General features: G+C 43.0%; 1 protein-coding gene across 1 annotated transcript in view; it reads right to left on the reverse strand.

Annotated features, from left to right (window-relative positions):
* The window catches only part of gabbr2 (gamma-aminobutyric acid (GABA) B receptor, 2), a 161,801-nt gene extending 143,792 nt beyond the window's left edge, over positions 1-18,009 (reverse strand). Inside the window, exon 1 of the mRNA XM_053447464.1 lies at positions 17,695-18,009. Within this exon, the coding sequence (XP_053303439.1) occupies positions 17,695-18,009 (315 nt within the window). The remainder of the gene's footprint in view (positions 1-17,694) is intronic.
* Positions 18,010-18,345: the final 336 nt, after the last annotated feature.

Consider the following 18,345-nt stretch of genomic DNA (forward strand, 5'->3'; position numbering starts at 1 on the left):
AATACATCCTGCAAAGGTCTGCAAATTCATATATAACCTGATTAAACTGTTCAATGCAATGAACTGTGCTTCACTTTGAAGAATTACAAAAACAGCGTCACATTTATTTATAATTAATCATAATTGCTTAATTTTTCAGATACAGTTCCCTTGAAAACCCCGTTTGAGCAGAATGACACAATATGAACCGTTACAATATGGTCCTTTAATCATCACCAAGCACCAGGACAGAATTGATATAAGGGTAAAAATGAATAACCAAGGTTAGACTATATATTGACTTATATATAGGCGTTATATAAACTGTTATATATATTTCTTACTGTCAACCGAAACCAAAAGACAAAAAAATGATCGGTATGAGTGTCAGTACCATGATCTTGAGTGATGGAATGACAGATGATGAAAATGGGATTACTATACATATTGTACATATTTTATACTTTAGTTTATGTTTTTCCTTGTTCTCTTTATTTGCTTTATCTTATGTTTGTTGTGCACCAAACACCAAAGCAAATTACTTGTATGTTGAAAACCTACTTGGCAACACGGTTCTGATTATACTGGACAAAGTAAAATACAAAAGAGGTTCTTGACAAAAACCTGTTCCAAGGAGCACACATGACCTCAGACTAACTATTCATTTTAAGGATTACAACGACCTACTGTACACAACCAAAACCCGCAGATACATCAGACTCCCTAAATGCCTCTTATTCAATCTGAGCTGGAGAGGGTTTGCAGTGAAGGACTGGGAAACCACAAACTCAGATCCAGCTGTAAACCCAGCAGTGCATCCAGGGCAAAGAAATGCAGAAAAATCTCCCCATCATTGTCAATGTAGGTAATTACGTGCATACACACAGTATCCTTCCTTCTCAGTGTGTCACACACAAACAGAGTGTGCTACTACTCTGATTGTCCGTGGCAGATCTATCTCTCTGCGTTTTATGTTTCCCCTTTGATAAAGCCTGAGGAAGAAGCTCTAGCTCCGCAGCCATCCTGCTCCTCCAACCCCCACACCCACAGTTCCCGGTGGGCGGTGTTTTCCTCGCCCGCCTGCCGCTCGCTCGCTACGTTGCCAAGCGCGACATGTGACAGTAGCAGCACATGGCCTCCCAGATCCCCCCCACCCCCACCCACATCCTCTGCAGGCCTGTTTCCCCCGACTGTCTGAGAACAGCCCGCAACAAACTTGGCACACTTGTCATGTTCCTTCTCGCTCCCCAGCCAGAAACCCCAAATGACTATAAGGGAGGCTTGAGCATGCACAAAGCCACACATACGACACATGTAGATACATATCAGTGCACATAATGACACACATAGACACATATCAGTGCACATAATGACACACGGACACATCAGTGCACATAATCACACACATAGACCCATATTAGTACACATAATGACACACATAGACCCATATTAGTGCACATAATGACACACGTACGAATGCAGGTGTAGGTGCATAAACATAAAGACACGTGCAAATCAAACTGTTCGTGGATGCAGAGATATTTCAACCTTTTTACAGCACCACTCTCAAATCACTGGAAGGAAGTTAAGATTGTTAGATGTGCTGGTACCACTCCCTTCTAGTCATCATCGCTCACACGCCATCTTCCTGAGCCGCTGCCCTCTTTTCTCTCTACCTACGTCACAATAAATCTTTTCCTCTCTACCTGCCGTGTCCCTCCTGAGCTTTCCCTCTTCTTTTCACATCAATCTTGCCATTGTTTATTCTCTAAATTATTTAGGTGTATCCTGCTAAAGAACACACCAGCTCCGTTTGACTATTTCATTTGCACACAGGATAATCGTGTAAATCGTCGACACATTTTCATATCTAACCAAGGAAAAAACTTGTCGAGGGACCTTTGTGATACACTCTTCAGCTGGACGTGCAGGGATTATGATGAGAGAAATGGAATCCATGTGTAAATAAAACATAATTTCCTTGGTGACTGCAGCGAGATCTGAACATTGAAGACGCTCGGTCTCCAGTGTCTAACCAGCTGCGTTAATATTTCAATTACCCTCATGAATAAATGAGTTAAATATGCACCACCATTATTCTAGGTCTGTCTGTGTTGTGGTGGGAGGGAGCTGTGACAAGACTCTTCAGCCAAAACCGTCTTTTCTAATACTTTCAGACTGGTGAGCTAAAGTCCCACAGAGATTTGAGAGACGTGGCTGGGAATATTCAAGAAGAAAAACAAAAGTAGAGTTCTAGATGCCTGTAGAAGCCCAGAAACAGACGACACAAATGTTTTTTTTTACAAGCCATGATCCCAGAAAATATTTTACTTCAATGCACAATAGGTTACATCTGAACTCAGATATTAAGTCAGAGCGTGACTGAACAATAGAGTCAACAGAAGATCTAGACAGAATATATGGGTCAGGGTCTTTCTGCAGCATTTTCACTTAAAAGATAATATTTCTAAAAATCTCATGAAATCTTTTAGGCCAGTTTTCAAATTTATACAAACCTACTTGAATATTATATCGACTGTTTTCCTGGTGATAGTTCAGCTAGATCATCAGCAGCATATTCGTTATACTCTATATGTTGAATCCTGTTGGCCTTTCCCTACAACTCATTGTTCCCCTGCTCTTTTCTCTCCCTCTCAGCTTTGCCTCCATAAATTCTAGCTCGCAACGCTTTCTCCATCTGTCAAAGCTTATTCTGCGCAGCATCAGACGAGGAGACCTTTCTGTTTCAGACGTTGCTGACATTTACATTTGCCCTCTATCAAAGAAAGAAGAATGGTCATGACCCCGCGGTGGCCTTGGCCATCGTTGTCACACATTCTGCCTTGAGGAAAAACCGAGCCAACACTGATTCCCCCATCGATGCAACACCCCTGACAGTGTGAGTGGGTGAGAGGAACATGCAGACACCACCATTTAATACAGCAATGGTTTAAAACAGCGGTACAGCCACAGTGATTTTAGATTCCTAGTTCCGATTTAAGTACTTAAACAGATAAATAACAAGAAAAAACACCCAAATGAGTGAAGACTTTGAGAAACACGCCGACCAGACAAAGATGGGATGTTGTACAGAATGAGGGATAGAAGACCCCTTTCCTGAAAATGTGATTGCAGTGAGCCGAAGAAACCGACATGAAGGCCTTAGAAATCAATAGAAGCTCCCCAGTGTGTAAGAAAGAGTCAACAGAGCAGAGAGCAGCGGCATACGGATAATATTTATGTAGCGGGAGGCTACCAACAACCGCCAGGGACCATGTATAATTCTTATTCATACATCTTGAGAGCAGTGATCTAGTAAATATGAGGCATGCTCATTTATTCAATAAGTCTGCATGCAGCAACAGGTCAGCGCTGGAGAATTGTTTAGTATGCCACCTTTAAATATTTATGCACACAACCCCAGGACTGTGCGTCTTATTCTTTTTTAAGTTCAGAGGATGTCTCTGCTCTGAACACACACAGACACACACACTCACATCCACACGTCCGCACTACCTTTGTGTGTGGGTGTGAGGTTCTGTGATCACGGCTACAAGATGACGTGTGGGACAGATCACGAGTGTCCAGGTTGTTGGTTGTGAGTTTGTTAAAACAGTCGGAAGCATCCGTGATGAATTTCTCCGGTGCAAACAATTAACAGGTTTACCAACCTCATGAATAAATGCACAACGTGTGCACACTGCCGACTCTAATTGATGTCCCCTTTCCACACAAATGACATACATTAAACAGTGCTAAATTGCCAAAGTACCATTTGCACATTTGTCTGCCAAGGCTAAAAGGTGGAACTTGCACACACAACACAGCCATATAAGTACATTTTAGCCTCGTTTATGTTTTTCTATCCTGTTTTTCCCTTACAGGAGATCCTTGTGGTTTTAATCGCTATGCTAATTGCTAATATCCCACTGGAATACTAATAAGGGTAGTAATTAGTGTAACATGGGCTGTAACTCGGTGTGGACTCGGTTGCCATTTAAAGAGCCTCTAAAATACCTGGCAGGGAGTGCACATTTTAAATTAGCATTAGTTTTTTTTGATTGGCAGATGCTTAATGCTAGCAGACTTCCACACTCAAATCAACAGCACCTCTAAGGCTGCCACAGGAGGCGGACCATTTGTCGTGCCCTGTCCATTAAATCAAATACAGCTAGCCTATAACACCATGCTGGCCAACAGACAGCTTGTTTACAATTACATCAGCACAGGGTTGTGATGGCTCTGTCTGTGTGAATACAAATGTTGATATGAATACGCCTTCGGAGTAATGTTCTTCGTTTGTCCAGATGGCCCTTGGAATTATCTGCTTTACGTGGGATAATGAAATCTCACCCACTATCCAACTGCTCTTTATTGAATTACCGTGATCGGCATCCTTCCTTCTCACAGCTTGGGGTGTCATCAACCCGACCGGCGATCCCCATTCATTGGCCACATCAATCACAGGCCACCCAGGCAATAAAATGCCCAATAACCATCAGAGTGCAAAAAGCAGAGATGATACATGGCAGAGATGTCCTTGCCGTACTGTAAAATAAACATGGCTGCCATTTTAAAGATTAACTGCATGTCAGTCTCACGTCAATGAAGAACTCAGTGTAGTGTATGCGTTACCTTGGTGATTTAATTGCTTTATCCGTCTTGTACAGTGTGTTGAAGTGGCTGAACGCTTGTGACGTTCAGTCCCTAGACGGTCTTTTACCTTGGAATTTCAAACATAATGTAAGGGCTTAATAAAAGATGGCTGACAGAGGAACTGGCGGCCAGCATCTCTTGGCAGAAGTGGTGAAAACCCCCAGAGTGTATTTGCCAAGTGTCCCAGTGTGGCCATGAAACATCACATTATGTCTAAGTTGTGAGGTTAAAGGAAATGTGGTAATCAAAGGATTAATTGAAATATGTTTTAACTGACAGCGTGTAATTCAGGAGCAGCTGGGTCCATACAGTCAACAGGCTGTCCATTTTTAAGAAGCAGCAAAGGGTAAGCATCAGTTGTTCTTGGATATTTCCCAAAATTAATAATAAAACAGGCATTCTGCCATAGTCCTGCTTTTAGCCGTGAAATCAATACACAGAGGGGCGACGTGAACAGAGGAGCTGCTTTCTGGCAAAGAAGGATATGTATTTAAACAGAGGCAAAAAATCAGAATGGAAGTGAAAGCATCTAATCATGCAAATAGTGCTATCACCAGATAAGACAGATGACTCTGAGATGAGGATTATTAGATTTCACTAAATATATCCCCTCAGTCATCATTCAACATGTCAATTACAACCAAAGATTTCCAGATTTTAGGAACAAAATTTAGCAGCGATAGACGTTAATGGGCTTTTGGTTCATGTGCACGCGTCGGATAAAACTTTTTAGACTTTCATGTTTTTAGTGCTGACGTCTTGATGTGACTTGATGTGTCTCTCGAGGTGAAAAAGCCCAGACATTGTCAAAACAAATATATGTTCCAAAACCGCTGAAAAATAAACTGTCAACTATGATTCTACAATTAGTTCTTCAATTCGGCAAATACACTATCGGTTCAGACAAATTTCAATTTGCTATCTTTATACTGAAGTGAATAAATACACTTTCTTGTTTTGTTTTTTGACTATGAAGAGGAAGAAAAAAGCTTGTAGTCTTGGTCAAAGACAATATTTCATTAAATAAACTCATCCTCTGAAAAGATAAGGAATGAATTTGTAAATACAAATTGCTTCCTTCAATGTGTACACTATTTTGTCCTTGTGCCTCTTGAGATTGTAATTTAGTTCTGACACGTGTCAAAGTGATTGCATATTGCAAATATCAGTTTGCATGTTGCAAATTTGATAAAATGGGCCCAGGAGCCCGGTCTGACAGAGTTTTAATAACATGGCTCCAGACTGCTGATTGATGTGAAGTCTAGGTGGAAATAATAGAACAGAGTATCACCAGGTTGTGACATAGAGCTCACAGGAGTGCTGGAGAAGATAGTGCAAGTGGAGTCCCTATCCCTGAATTAGTCTTTAAATGATATTTTCCTGGATCAAATCTATTCAAACACCAGGAAATGAGAGCTCTACCATTTATACATATTAAAGTTTATTTTAGCAACATTCTGAATTTTCTTGTAGATTTCTGACCATGCTACTATACCAAATCACACACTCTATCAACCAGGCCTGATGTCATTGAAAATAAAACAACCACAAACACTGACACTGCATCTCAGGGGAGCCTTAGTTTTGAACACACCATTTAGCATCAAGTCTTATTCAGCGGTTTGTTGCCTGGTCATCCGATCAGCTGGGAATAACCATGAGAGACCAACGTTCTTGAGGGAGAACCAGACTCTGTGTATGACTGTGTTTTATCTACATATGTGCTTTCATGAGCATGCGCCTGTGGGTCAATACACATAGTAAGAAATTGACTAATAAAAAGGTGGCTGAGTCATCAGTTCACCTTCTTCTCTCATAAAGAAGGCAATAAAGGACTTCAGCCTTACAGTAACAGTTAATTAGTCAGACAGGCGGCCGCAGGTCTGTCCAATCAGGACCCCGCCCCATCTATCAGCCGCAGTCTGACACATTCCCTGTAAGACTAACTACTCTTCACAGCCACAATTCCCGCTCTACAGCCTTTAACATGGTTTGTTTAGTGGTGCATTAACCAAAGAGAAATGACTTCATCACAGGATGTAGAGCAGCTACGAGCGACATTTAAACAACATTGGTGTTAGAGAGAGAGTGTGGATAGGTGTTGGGGGGGGGGGATAGGGGTCTGTTTACCAAGTGAAGTGGGGAAATCTGACAACTCAAAAACAAAATGCATTACACTCCTGCATTATGTTACCACTGATCTAAAGCAAGAAAGCACAATATAATCTGTTTTGCTATCCAATTATCCAACTATTCAGCTATAAAAACACACATGCACACAAACACGCATACATACATGCACAAAGAATAGGACTGAGCCACAGCTTGGTTACAAATGATCTCTTATCATCATTGCACAGGCGTTTGTGATTGCATGTGCCATGATTTCCTGCTCTTGATGGGCATGACAGATGTTTATACCACTACCGTGCATGGGCACTTAGGGAGTGTAGCAGGGAGAGTGTGTCTGTGTGTGTTTGTGTGTAGGTTACATCTGCAGTTCTACTGTCTCTTGTTATCGCTCTTGGCACACAATGGGTTCACCAACTGCCTTCTGCGCACAGGCCCCAGTAATCACGGATGGGGAAGCGGTGGCCGCTAATGGACAAAGGTCTGATGTGTATCCAGAGACTGTCGGAGAAAAGAACTGCAGCACAAGGACCCACTACCAGCTGCAAATGACAACAGTTGCACCTTAACGACAATCGCTGTTGTCAGGAGGTAGTCAGTTAAAGCAGGAAAAATACTGGAAAACACACAGAGGATTACAATGTTTGACAACCGCAAAATCTAAATGGCACACACCGCGAGAGCAAAAGCAAAACTCGAAATGACAGTTTGTTTCCTTACAGCTGGATGAGCACAAAAGCATGAGATATTGCTCAAGGAAGCTTTAATGTATTAAATCCGCAGCAGTCTGTTTCTGTAAAATAATAAGTGTGAAGGCTGTGCTTCCGACAGGTGCTCAAGAAAGGTCCTTATCGGTGTGACTGAGACTCTGAAAGCGGCTCCTTCAGCTGAGCATCTGAGGACGGAGGAACAGCGCTGACAATGACCTGATACGAAAACCCAGAGAGGCAAATCATCAAAGCTGGGAAGACAAAAAAGTGGAGCCAAGGAGAGTGAAAGTGTTTGATGGTTGGAACTGCTTCCATTGTCTACACTGTACCGATCGTGCCGGATCATTCAGAGAATATAATTAAATTCATGCTATTTGTACACGTATATATTTTGGTTTATTTATATTTGACTGTCACACTTTTGATGAGGAATTTTAAGAAGTTCTCATCTTTAAACCAAGCAATAATTTTTATAAACTGTTGATATTCCTTCTAAATATGTTATTGTTTAATGGTATTAATTATGTTTAAAAATGATGATGAAACTTTAAGGCTCTATAAAAGTGAAACCAAATCAACTTGATCGACCTCTTGTGGCTGGCTGCAGTACAGATCATAAACCTCACCCTCTCCATGATAGTAGATGGGACATGGATCGAACTGAATTGATTATATTGAGAGCTGAGATGGACTCACGATTTGCTGAACACATGTATCATTGGGACTTTGATAAAACAATTTCACACCAGGATCACTACTGCGCAGACTCTGGATCAAAATGACATAACCAGCGCTAGATGCGATAGAAAAAGATTGTGAAAAAATCGAATAAAAAGAGACCGCACGTGTAGATGCATGTCATGGTGACAAAGCCAGAGACACAATAAGAAAGGCCATTAATCTTCTGTTTCACCTGCCTGAGCCACTGCACATCCCAGCTGTGGCCATGACAGCCAACACACCTGGGAATCTGGGAATAAGTGTTAACTGCCACTCACCCCTGGGAACTGGACGCACACACGCCATAATCAAACACATTGTGTGAAGATCAAGATAATACACACACCCACACCCAGCCACCCACCCACACGTACACACACACACGTCAGCAACCCTCAGAATCAAACACATATTGTACATGTGGAACCATGCGAGTCACTATCTCTTTATAAGTGAGAATCCACGTACACACGTACGCTTATCTTCAAAAGAAGCAGACAATGGTCGACTCCTCTTTTTTTTTTGGTCAAGAATTACATGAGCTTTAATGTAATTACAGGACTGACAAGGACAAACTCTCTCTGCTTATTGCTCTGAGCTGGGCCCCCTTGAGAGCGACAGACAGGAACATGCGCAGAGTATTTGTCCAATCTCTAATGACAATGCCCCACCCTCTCCACGATAATCCTTTCATTTCTGTCCACTCACGGAAAAGGGACAGAGAGCCACAGAGGTGAACCTGGTGCCGGCGAGCGTGTATGTGCAACGTGTGTGCGTGTGTGTGTGTGTGCGTGTGTTAGGTGGCGGAGGTGTGAAGGAAATAGACAGTGATGGAGTGAAACGGGGGGGGGGGGGGGTACATTTAAGGATTAAGGCATAATAATGGCTGACAAAGGGGATATATTGATTGGAAAACAGGTCCTCTTTTAAAAAAGGTCATCCGGAGGAGTAGCACCTTGGTCGGAGTCAGCTTTGTTTAAGTGTTAAAGGTCAAACAACATTAGAGGAGATGTCATTTTACCATCTCCCACATACACCCTCTGTTTCTCCTTGGCCTCAGTGTCTCTCCCGTTCATACACATATTGTATGTGCAGCCTTTTAGTGATGGAAACTCCCCCGACACGCAGCAGCAGCAGCAGGGCACATATTCTCCTGCATCTTGTCTGCAGAGAAGTGAGGTCAGTCAACAGACAGCAACATCACATATATCCTTATGAAACCGTTCACCGACCAAGTCCGAGGTACTGAAAGCATTCTAAAGCTCAAACCACATTTGGGGGATAGAAAGAGCGATTCCTTTTTCAGCTGTTTGCAGAAAACAAGCTATAGCAGCAGATAAACATTCTCTGTTAATTGTCCGTGCAAATGGCTTGGCTGGGGATCAGTGGCAGCTTTATAGATACACCAGCAGTAGCAGCCAGACAGACAGACTTAAGTGTTGCACACAACATGGCAGCAGCCATCTTAACAGTATTTTCAGCAGCAGTGAATATAGATGGGAGATTTTCATCCACATCCTATCTCTAAAGCTGTTTTTACCTCCAGTTTAGCTTCCTCAACTTCTAAGTCTCCACTCCCCACCTCCTCAAGACCCCAATTTTCTGGCTCCCCCACCTCTTCGTCCTACCAACACCACCCTTGTCTCCATCTCCTGGGTGATTTCCCTGTGGGTGTGCCTCCCTCAGCACAGCGATACAGCCATGTGAATCAGAGAGTAACTGTTTGTTTAATGTTAATGGCAGCCAGATGCCTGGTTCGCCACCTTTTTCGGAATCATTGTGCGTCTCGACAGCAGCAGAGAAAAGAAAAGGAAAAGATGACGAGCAGCCAACAGATGTCTCATCACGGCATCTGCTGGGAACACACAATAGGACCGCACAAAGAAACGAAGATTAAAATATGACAATGACAAATTCATTTGAAACCTAATTGATTATCACAAACTGAATTCATTAAAGCTTTTACTACAGGACCGTGTCGCCTGGTTGTAATTAGGATTAGATGAATTCAGGGCAACATATGCAGAGTTTTAGATACTGTAATAATCTTTTCAGGTGAGGTACGATGCTGGAATGTATTAAACTATGGTGGCATGTTAATTATTGACATTATTCTTATTCCATGTCTTTGTGGATGAGGTTGCTCTTCCTGACATTGGAATACATAGCACTCTTTCTACTAGTTAGTCATTCATTTAACACCACCTAAACGATAGTGCTGACAGTAGAGTTGTCAATGAGTGTAGATCGTAGACACAAATAAAGATGGACGACCCATCTCCACCTCCTCCCATTATCCAGAAATGCAGCTTAAGTATCCTCTGAGGTAAATGAGGTAGCAAGGTCCTCTACACACGTTTGACAAATCAGGAGTCTGAGCTGACATTTAACCCCCTTTTTAAAGCCTCATACAGCTAATTAAAATTAAACTAAACTTATTTAACGGAAAGTAAAATATCAATATCATCATTCTGCTATCTTGAATTTCACATGAGACTCCAGTTTTATTCTCTGAATTTTAACAACATCAGTGTGTGATAGTGTCCAGAATCCCATTCAGCAGCCACTGCTAAAATTACATGAGTTCCTCCACCCACACAATCCGCTCATCCCCAATCCTTTCCCACCCTCGAAGCAGCACTCGTGGACAAACACACATTCCAGCTGTTTTACAAAGCGGCCAATGGGACTCGCTAAAGATGCTTTTGAAACTGAATTCAGTCATCGCCTCTCTCACGTGATTAGCCTTTGACTGGGCGACTACATCGGGCCCTGCAGGGTGACTCCACGGACAAGAGATAATTCCAAACACTCTCTTGCTCTAACCAATTAGCCAAATACTTGCACAAACAGTGAGATTCAGTCCAACACGCTGTAATCGACTCAAGGTGTTCTCTGGAGAAAGCCAGAAGGCTAATTTGTTTTTGTCACACTTGAAGTCTCCTATTGAATTTCATGCTCGGAATACCAATAACACTTCCAATAAAGTATTGTGTGGTTAACACATTAGGAAGAAGACGCTCTGTGATTAATATAGTGTAAGAGGAAGCAGATCAGAAAAAAACCTGACATATTTCTGCAGGACAAACATCTGGGATAAACAGAACCAGTGATCAGGTCTATTCATCATCTATTTACTTACTGTAGTGAGATCTATTTTCATTTTTTATCAAATTAAATTACACAAAAGGAGAAATGCAAGATTCATATAGAGTGGTCAGGCCGAGTGTACAAAGGAAATGAAAAACATGCATAGTACAAAAGCAGTTGTTTCATGTTTCAAATGATTGATGACAATTGTTTTTTGCCTGCTTCCCACAGTAAGGTTTAGAAGGTGGAGCACTGGTCAAGCAACTGTGTGTGCAGGGGTGTATTTGCAGATTAATGTTAAGTACAGCACATGTAGTTTATTAATTTATTGGTCATATAATGTGTGTGCTTGTGTTTCAGATTATCAGTTATAAAGATGGCTTCAGGGCAGATACGAGCGTCTTTCATCAGGAAAGTTCATGTTTCTGGTTACATCAGCCCTCCAGGCCACTGGAAGCCTGACTCAGAAAAAAGGAGCACAATTAATGCTCTAATGTGTTAAACAATGATACATATTTCTCCAATTTTGAATGAACCGGACATAAATAACATTATGATGTCAAAACAATACTCTCTTAAACCTGCAATAGTGTAACAACACAAAATCTCGGGAGCCTCGAACCGATCTAATGCTCATACCTCATTGCATGCAGTAATTGCTTCTTTTTTCACATGGCCATTAAACTATGTAGCCTCAGAGAAATAACGCAAATGGCATTACATTATGATCCGATAAGAATTAAGAGACTGGCCATTTCCTCTTCCTGCACGGAGAATGATATAATCCTATTTCAGGATCTCCATCTCACAACCCTACACATCTCGGTCTCTCTATTGCCTCTCTCTGATTCTCCCCTGAGATCCTGTTCATTCTTTGAGAAGGGCTGCTGAACATTGATCGCCACTATCTGTGTCAGGTCAGTGAATACAGCCCCACTCAGCACTTTCTGTACGACCGGAAAGTACCCGGGCTGTTACGGGCTGCCTTCCTCTACTACCCCTGAATGTTCAGCCTCTTCCTTCAACAAAGACAGCTATTATGTGTTGACCTGCTCCTCCTGGGTCACTGCTACAGTGTTGAAAAGATGTCACATATATGGATAATATGTTGTAAACAATACGAGACCCTGCCCTAAAAAGGGTCCAGAGGTGCTGCTTCATTTGGCCCATGTCAGAAGGTTTTACACCGAAGATCAGAGGTGGATTATAGTGAAATTGTTGTGTGTGCGTGGGTGTGCGTGTGCATGTGTGTGTGTTTACTTATAAAGAGATAGTGACTTGCGTACATGCTGGTGCTTGCATGGTTCCATATATACAGTATGTGTTCATCTCTGAGGGTCGGTGACTAGGTGTTTGTTTGTGTGCATCTTTGTGCGTGTGTGTTATAAATGTCATCCATATAGAAATATGCTTTTGAAACGACATCTCCAAAACCCTTAAAACCCAACAGCCCTGAACCAGCTTGCCTTGATTTAGGACCTATGCTTAATGGGACCCTGACCTCCATTACGGAAATCCCTTTTCACAGTAAAACTAACTTCTTCTGACAAAATGACAGAATTCCTCACGTATGCTTAGAGGCGTGCTCTTCCTCCTGTGAACGAGTGCACTGTATGGTGGTTTCAGGCTCGCCAACATGTACACAAATGTGACATGTTGCATCTTGTCCTCTGAGGGGAGAAAGGGGGAAAAAACATACTGTACATATTTCTGTGCAGTATCTGAACATAGGTCAATACTAACATAGTCTCAGGAGGCCCATAGCAGTGCAAAATCATATACTATAAATACCCATATGCATACTGTATCTGATGCACTGCACATGACCAAGTTCCACATCTCCAATTCTAGACTCTGTGTCTTTGTAGTTTTATTGATTTTCCTTTCAAATACATGTATTCATTCTTCTGACTGCGAGAATACATGAAGCATGATAGCAAAGGAGCACATTCTCTTAAAGTACAGTATGTTTATTGAAGATTTCTTCCAACAGAGTTTCTCTGCATTTGTTAGAAAGATGAAGTTTCCATTGGTTGCTATCATATAACTTCTTGCTTTAGATGAAACTATCCACCTCTGATGTGACGACCCAAAGGTCTGGGGGAGGATGGAGTCATAAAATCCTGAATCCAACTCACAATCAACATGCACAAAAGAGGAATGTTACGCAAATTAAAATACAAAACATACAGAGAAATTCAGATTTAAAATGATCAACTGACATTTAACAGCTAAATTATGCCTTTTTCTGACCTTAGAAACCTACACAGGTGCTATGCACTGACTCGATAGCTCACAAAACACAAACACTCTGGATTTAAGCACAAAACAAAATTGGCCAAAAGGCCTAGACAAAAAGCTTGTCAGCCTGTATATACCACCAGACCCCCAGATGGATGTGCCTGTAGGTCCCTATTCACCAATCAACCAATAACACAAGGGAGGAGGAGGAAGTAGAGTTGCGGCACAAAGAGTCTAAGCAGCAACACAACACATGCTGAAACGTGTTATCGGTTACACCATTACCTATGGGGGTATGTTACACCCCCAACCATGAAAAAGACTCATACTGTGTTTATTAATCTTTACTTTGAAATGAGAATAAAAAGGTTGAGAAAGAGCATCAGCCACAACATTGTCATGTCCTTTTTTATGCTTTATGTTATCACATGCTATCAAAAATAAAGGTTCCATTCAACAACATCACTGCAAATGCACGGGTGTTCGGGCTGTTGCCTTTTATTGACAGTTTGAACAACTATTCAAACGTGGGCAAAATAATGAATTATTCAGTCTGCCATGTTCTTACCGAATTTCAAAATTCACAGCATACAAGTCTGTGCTTTCTTCTTCGAGGGGTGTCTGTAAACTGCACTGTCACTGTCTGACGGAGCTGTTGATCTGTTAGTTAATGCCAAATGGAGGTGGTGAGCCCTGCTGAGGGGATCATGGCACTGAACCAACTGAGATGTAGTGTATGGAAGCTTATTCTTTGGTTTTTGACACCATAGGTAGAACGATTGTGTAGAGGCCTCAAGGTGAGGCCGTTTGCTGACTTCTCAAAACTGGGCTGCAGCAACACTTCCCCAACAATAAGATCTGATGTGAGCTGTTAGCTCGTCCCTAGAGTGAGGCAGCGGATGCACTACAAATTAAAGCAACAATGTCAATTCCTCGATGCGGGCTATGTGGGTTGGCTTTTGAGTTGGTCTAAACGAATTAGGTGCTAGTTTTCATTTGTTCAAACTTAAGTGACTGCCTTAGTCTGTGAAACTGCAGGTCCCATTATTCTCGGAGGACTATAATGAAAGTTTTGTGACTTTCATTGTCCCTTTCTCTCCCAATTCCCCTCAGTGTGTGACACAGCAAGCCTGTTTCACAAATGTTTCTCCATATCCTAAAACAGTCCTTGTGCCTTCATCCCAGCATCTGCAGTAACCTTTGCCTTTTTGATTTGTGAGGTTTACATTTATATTCATTGTATGATATGACCGGCCATAGCTTAACACAAGATAGCAATGAATTCAAAAACTTAGCCTACAACGTTTCACTATTCTGAGTGGCCCCTTTTACAGGGCCCGTCACACATCCCATAAACCCGTGAACCAGCGTAGCTTAGCCTAGAATGCGCTCACTGCCCAAAGTCTCCCTTCCATCCTCTTCCAGTGCTTCCCATCCTCTCCAAAGCTTTGATCCTCTAAGCCTGCACAGTTACAGTATCAGTCCTCAGTTACACTAAAACCCACACTCACACATCTAGAGCGGCACTGGACGACCAACTCTGGCTCCGGCACTAAGCCTCCCCAAGATATTATCCATCTTGCTTCTTTTCTACCTGCAATGCTCGGGTTTCAAAGCAAAAAAATTATTCTGCAGTTGCCGCAACCTGATAAAAATGCGCACATAGCTGAAACATATTCCTCAGCCTGTTCCGACCAGTTTCAAACCATCTCCGATTAGAGTATCATGCAGTCCACATCAGGACAGCTGCTCTACTTCAAGCAACTGCTTCCTCAGTCCTCAATCTAGCAACACAGTCTCAGCTCTGAGGCCTTTTACTGTGGGACAGCCCCCCAGTGCCGCACCATCCACATCATCAGCACCACCGCCCAGCGCCACACCACCCGGGAATGGACCGGGTCTGCTCAGTCTACCAATGGCTCCACCAACAGGGGATAAAGGGATAAAGAGCCTCTGCTCTGGGACTGATTACTTACATCTGCCAGGCTAAATCCCAGTGCCCACACAAACACACACACACACACACACACGTGTACGACTACCACACAATCACACACTTGGCCTGCTGCTAGCTGAAAACGAACGCACTGATGCATGTATTGTTTTCTGACATAAGCATGTGGTATGTGGGGAAGCTGTGTGCATGTGTGTATGAATGTGTTAGGGACTCTTTTTTTTCATGTGCGAGTAAGAGATTTTATGGCAAATGTATAATGAGCGCATGCATGGTAAATTGTTAATAACACAACCATCACTATCTTTATATTATTGCTCCTATAAACATGTCAGGGGCTCCAAAACCAATTTAGTCGACACTACAATAACCCTGCCCCGGGGCAAAGTTCGTCAATCTCCAAGACACTCTCCACACTTCAGCCCACTCCAGCTGATATAAACAAATACAGCTTCTCATGTTATTGAAATCATGTTTCATGTTTAAAAGTCTCTTGCCTTTCCCTTTAGTATTTTCTGTAAATATATAGGGGGGGGGGGGGGGGGGGGGAGTATGTTGCAGTAACATAGGTATTTCTAATTGCACTTCACCATGTCAGCCTGTGCCAGGTGGTTTGCGTATTTGTAAATATACGCTTAGGTTAATGGCAGGGTGCTTTCCCTTATTTAAAAAAATCTGGTCAAAGTTCTTCATTGATAACATAAATCAAGCGCTAACATTTTTTTTATTTGGCCCGCAACTAGAAGAATAAGGAAAAATAAGTGCTGAGCATACATCTCTTATCGACTGACATGGAGTATTTGATTTTTTGATATGTTCGGACAATGGATTTTTTCCTACAATGTAATAAAATGAACAAAACAAATCTCAAATACCAGAGGATTGGCAGTGCCCTGATGTAATTAAGTTTAGCCTTGGCCGACAAAGTCATCAAATAACCCCGTTCCCATTGATTGCCAGTATTAGAAAGCTGGCTTCCCTATCCGACGTTTCCCAGTGAGCGGATGTCAGGCTGGCCTACTGACCTCCTGCAGCAGCTCATCTTTCCCTCCCAGGGAATAGAAGGGGGGAAATCATAACTCTCACTAGAGCATATTAATCTCATGGTCTAAGCGCATGCTGCCTTTGAGGGCTTACCTCTGTCAACAGAGATCTGAATGCTCTTTCACACAGACGCACCTGTGCACATACAGGACTCTGAACAAGTGCTGGACGTGAAAACCAAATTAATTCTAACGATTTGTCGACGAGGGGCAGGAGTTACCATGAGAAGATTTAATTAGACAAACCTAGATCAACCGATGATTCCAAAACAGATTATAATGTAACCATTGTTACATTATTACTCTTTAAACTGACGTGTCCTCATCACTGAAGCCAGTAAGGCCACTATGATAAACTGCTGAATGAGTCACATAATTGGAGTGCAAACGTTATATGGTGAACACGCCTATATTTTGATTGTAAGGATTGTAGATATCTTATCATGACTAAACTTCAAGAGGACTTCAGCTGGAGAGGTAGCTTTGAATATTATTGTTATTATTACGGAATGAGCAGATCTCAATTTGGAACTCGAACACCTCCTTCCAAAGATGCGAGGAGACGAAACAACTCTACATCCAATTACCGCCATCTTCAGGCACGCAGGGAACCAGTTCTTCAATCGTTAAAAGATGCACCGGATTCGTGACTGAAACATCTTTGCTGCACGGAGTCAGCTTCAATTGAACACACATCTTGTCTGGTGGTGATCACATAACAAACTAACAGTGGAAATCCAACCAGGTAGAGGTGATGGATGACACGTGTATTATCAGACATCTTGGACAACCCGCTTCATCATGGGACTGCGGTAAACCATTAAAACGGCCACTACAAAGAGACCAGTAGTGTGATGTGAGGCTCCGCGGTGCCCAGGAGTTGCAGTATCTTCTGATGCATGTGAATGCGCTGTGGGCAACCAGAGAGCCCCGCACCAACACCGCGCTGTCATTCAGCAGAACAGGCGACAGCAGTTGACTTTAGCGCAGTGAGAACCAGCTCATCTACAACGAGGCTGTTCAGACACCAAACATAAAACCAGGAACACCGTTTCCCCCCTTGGACGCACAGTGTGGTGCGCTGCGGGGCCAATTGCGCGCACTTATACACACGTACACATGCACACGCGCCGTATAGGCTATAGCTGTTTGGTTCAGTCTGCGTCTTTACCTCGGTATCGTAGATTTTGGTGATGAGCGAGAAAGAGTACTTCCTGGACTCCCGTATGTGCTGGATGGCCAGCTGGACCGCCGGCTCGATGCCCTGGCTGATGCCGCTCATCAGGGCCGACTCGTTCATGGGCATAAGGACCATGATGGGCAAGTGTTCCCCGTCCCTGGCGAACCAGCTGTTGTCCTGTCCGTGTTTGGTGCGGTCGTTGCACACCTTGGCCAGGGCAGGGTGAAACAGCAAGACAGAGAGGAGCAGGCATCCCGTCGGGAGGAGCATCTCCCAGCCGCTGCAGTCCCTCCGGGCTGGGGCCATGCTACCGTGCAGGGTGACCAGATGAGATCCCGCCGTGCTCTCTCTCACTGCTTGGGCATCGCAAACCCGGGCTCGTCCGGGATGCTCAGACGCCCGCCCGTCAAGGAAACCGTATTTCGAAACAGAGCAGACGCGAAAGCCGCGATAGCCCCTGCAGTGGGCGAACTCGTCCTGTGTGGACTATGACTGCAAACAGAAAATATTTCGACTCAGTAACGGTGCCTCCTGTGTGAGAATATTCCAAGGACGCAGAGACTGGCGTTGCAGAGGGAGAGCTCTTGCCTCTCGGTGTCCGTCATCCAAACGATCTCCTGTCAAACAGCTCTCTGATTCAGC

Source organism: Pleuronectes platessa, chromosome 18 (assembly GCF_947347685.1).
Source record: "Pleuronectes platessa chromosome 18, fPlePla1.1, whole genome shotgun sequence".
NCBI lineage: Eukaryota > Metazoa > Chordata > Actinopteri > Pleuronectiformes > Pleuronectidae > Pleuronectes > Pleuronectes platessa.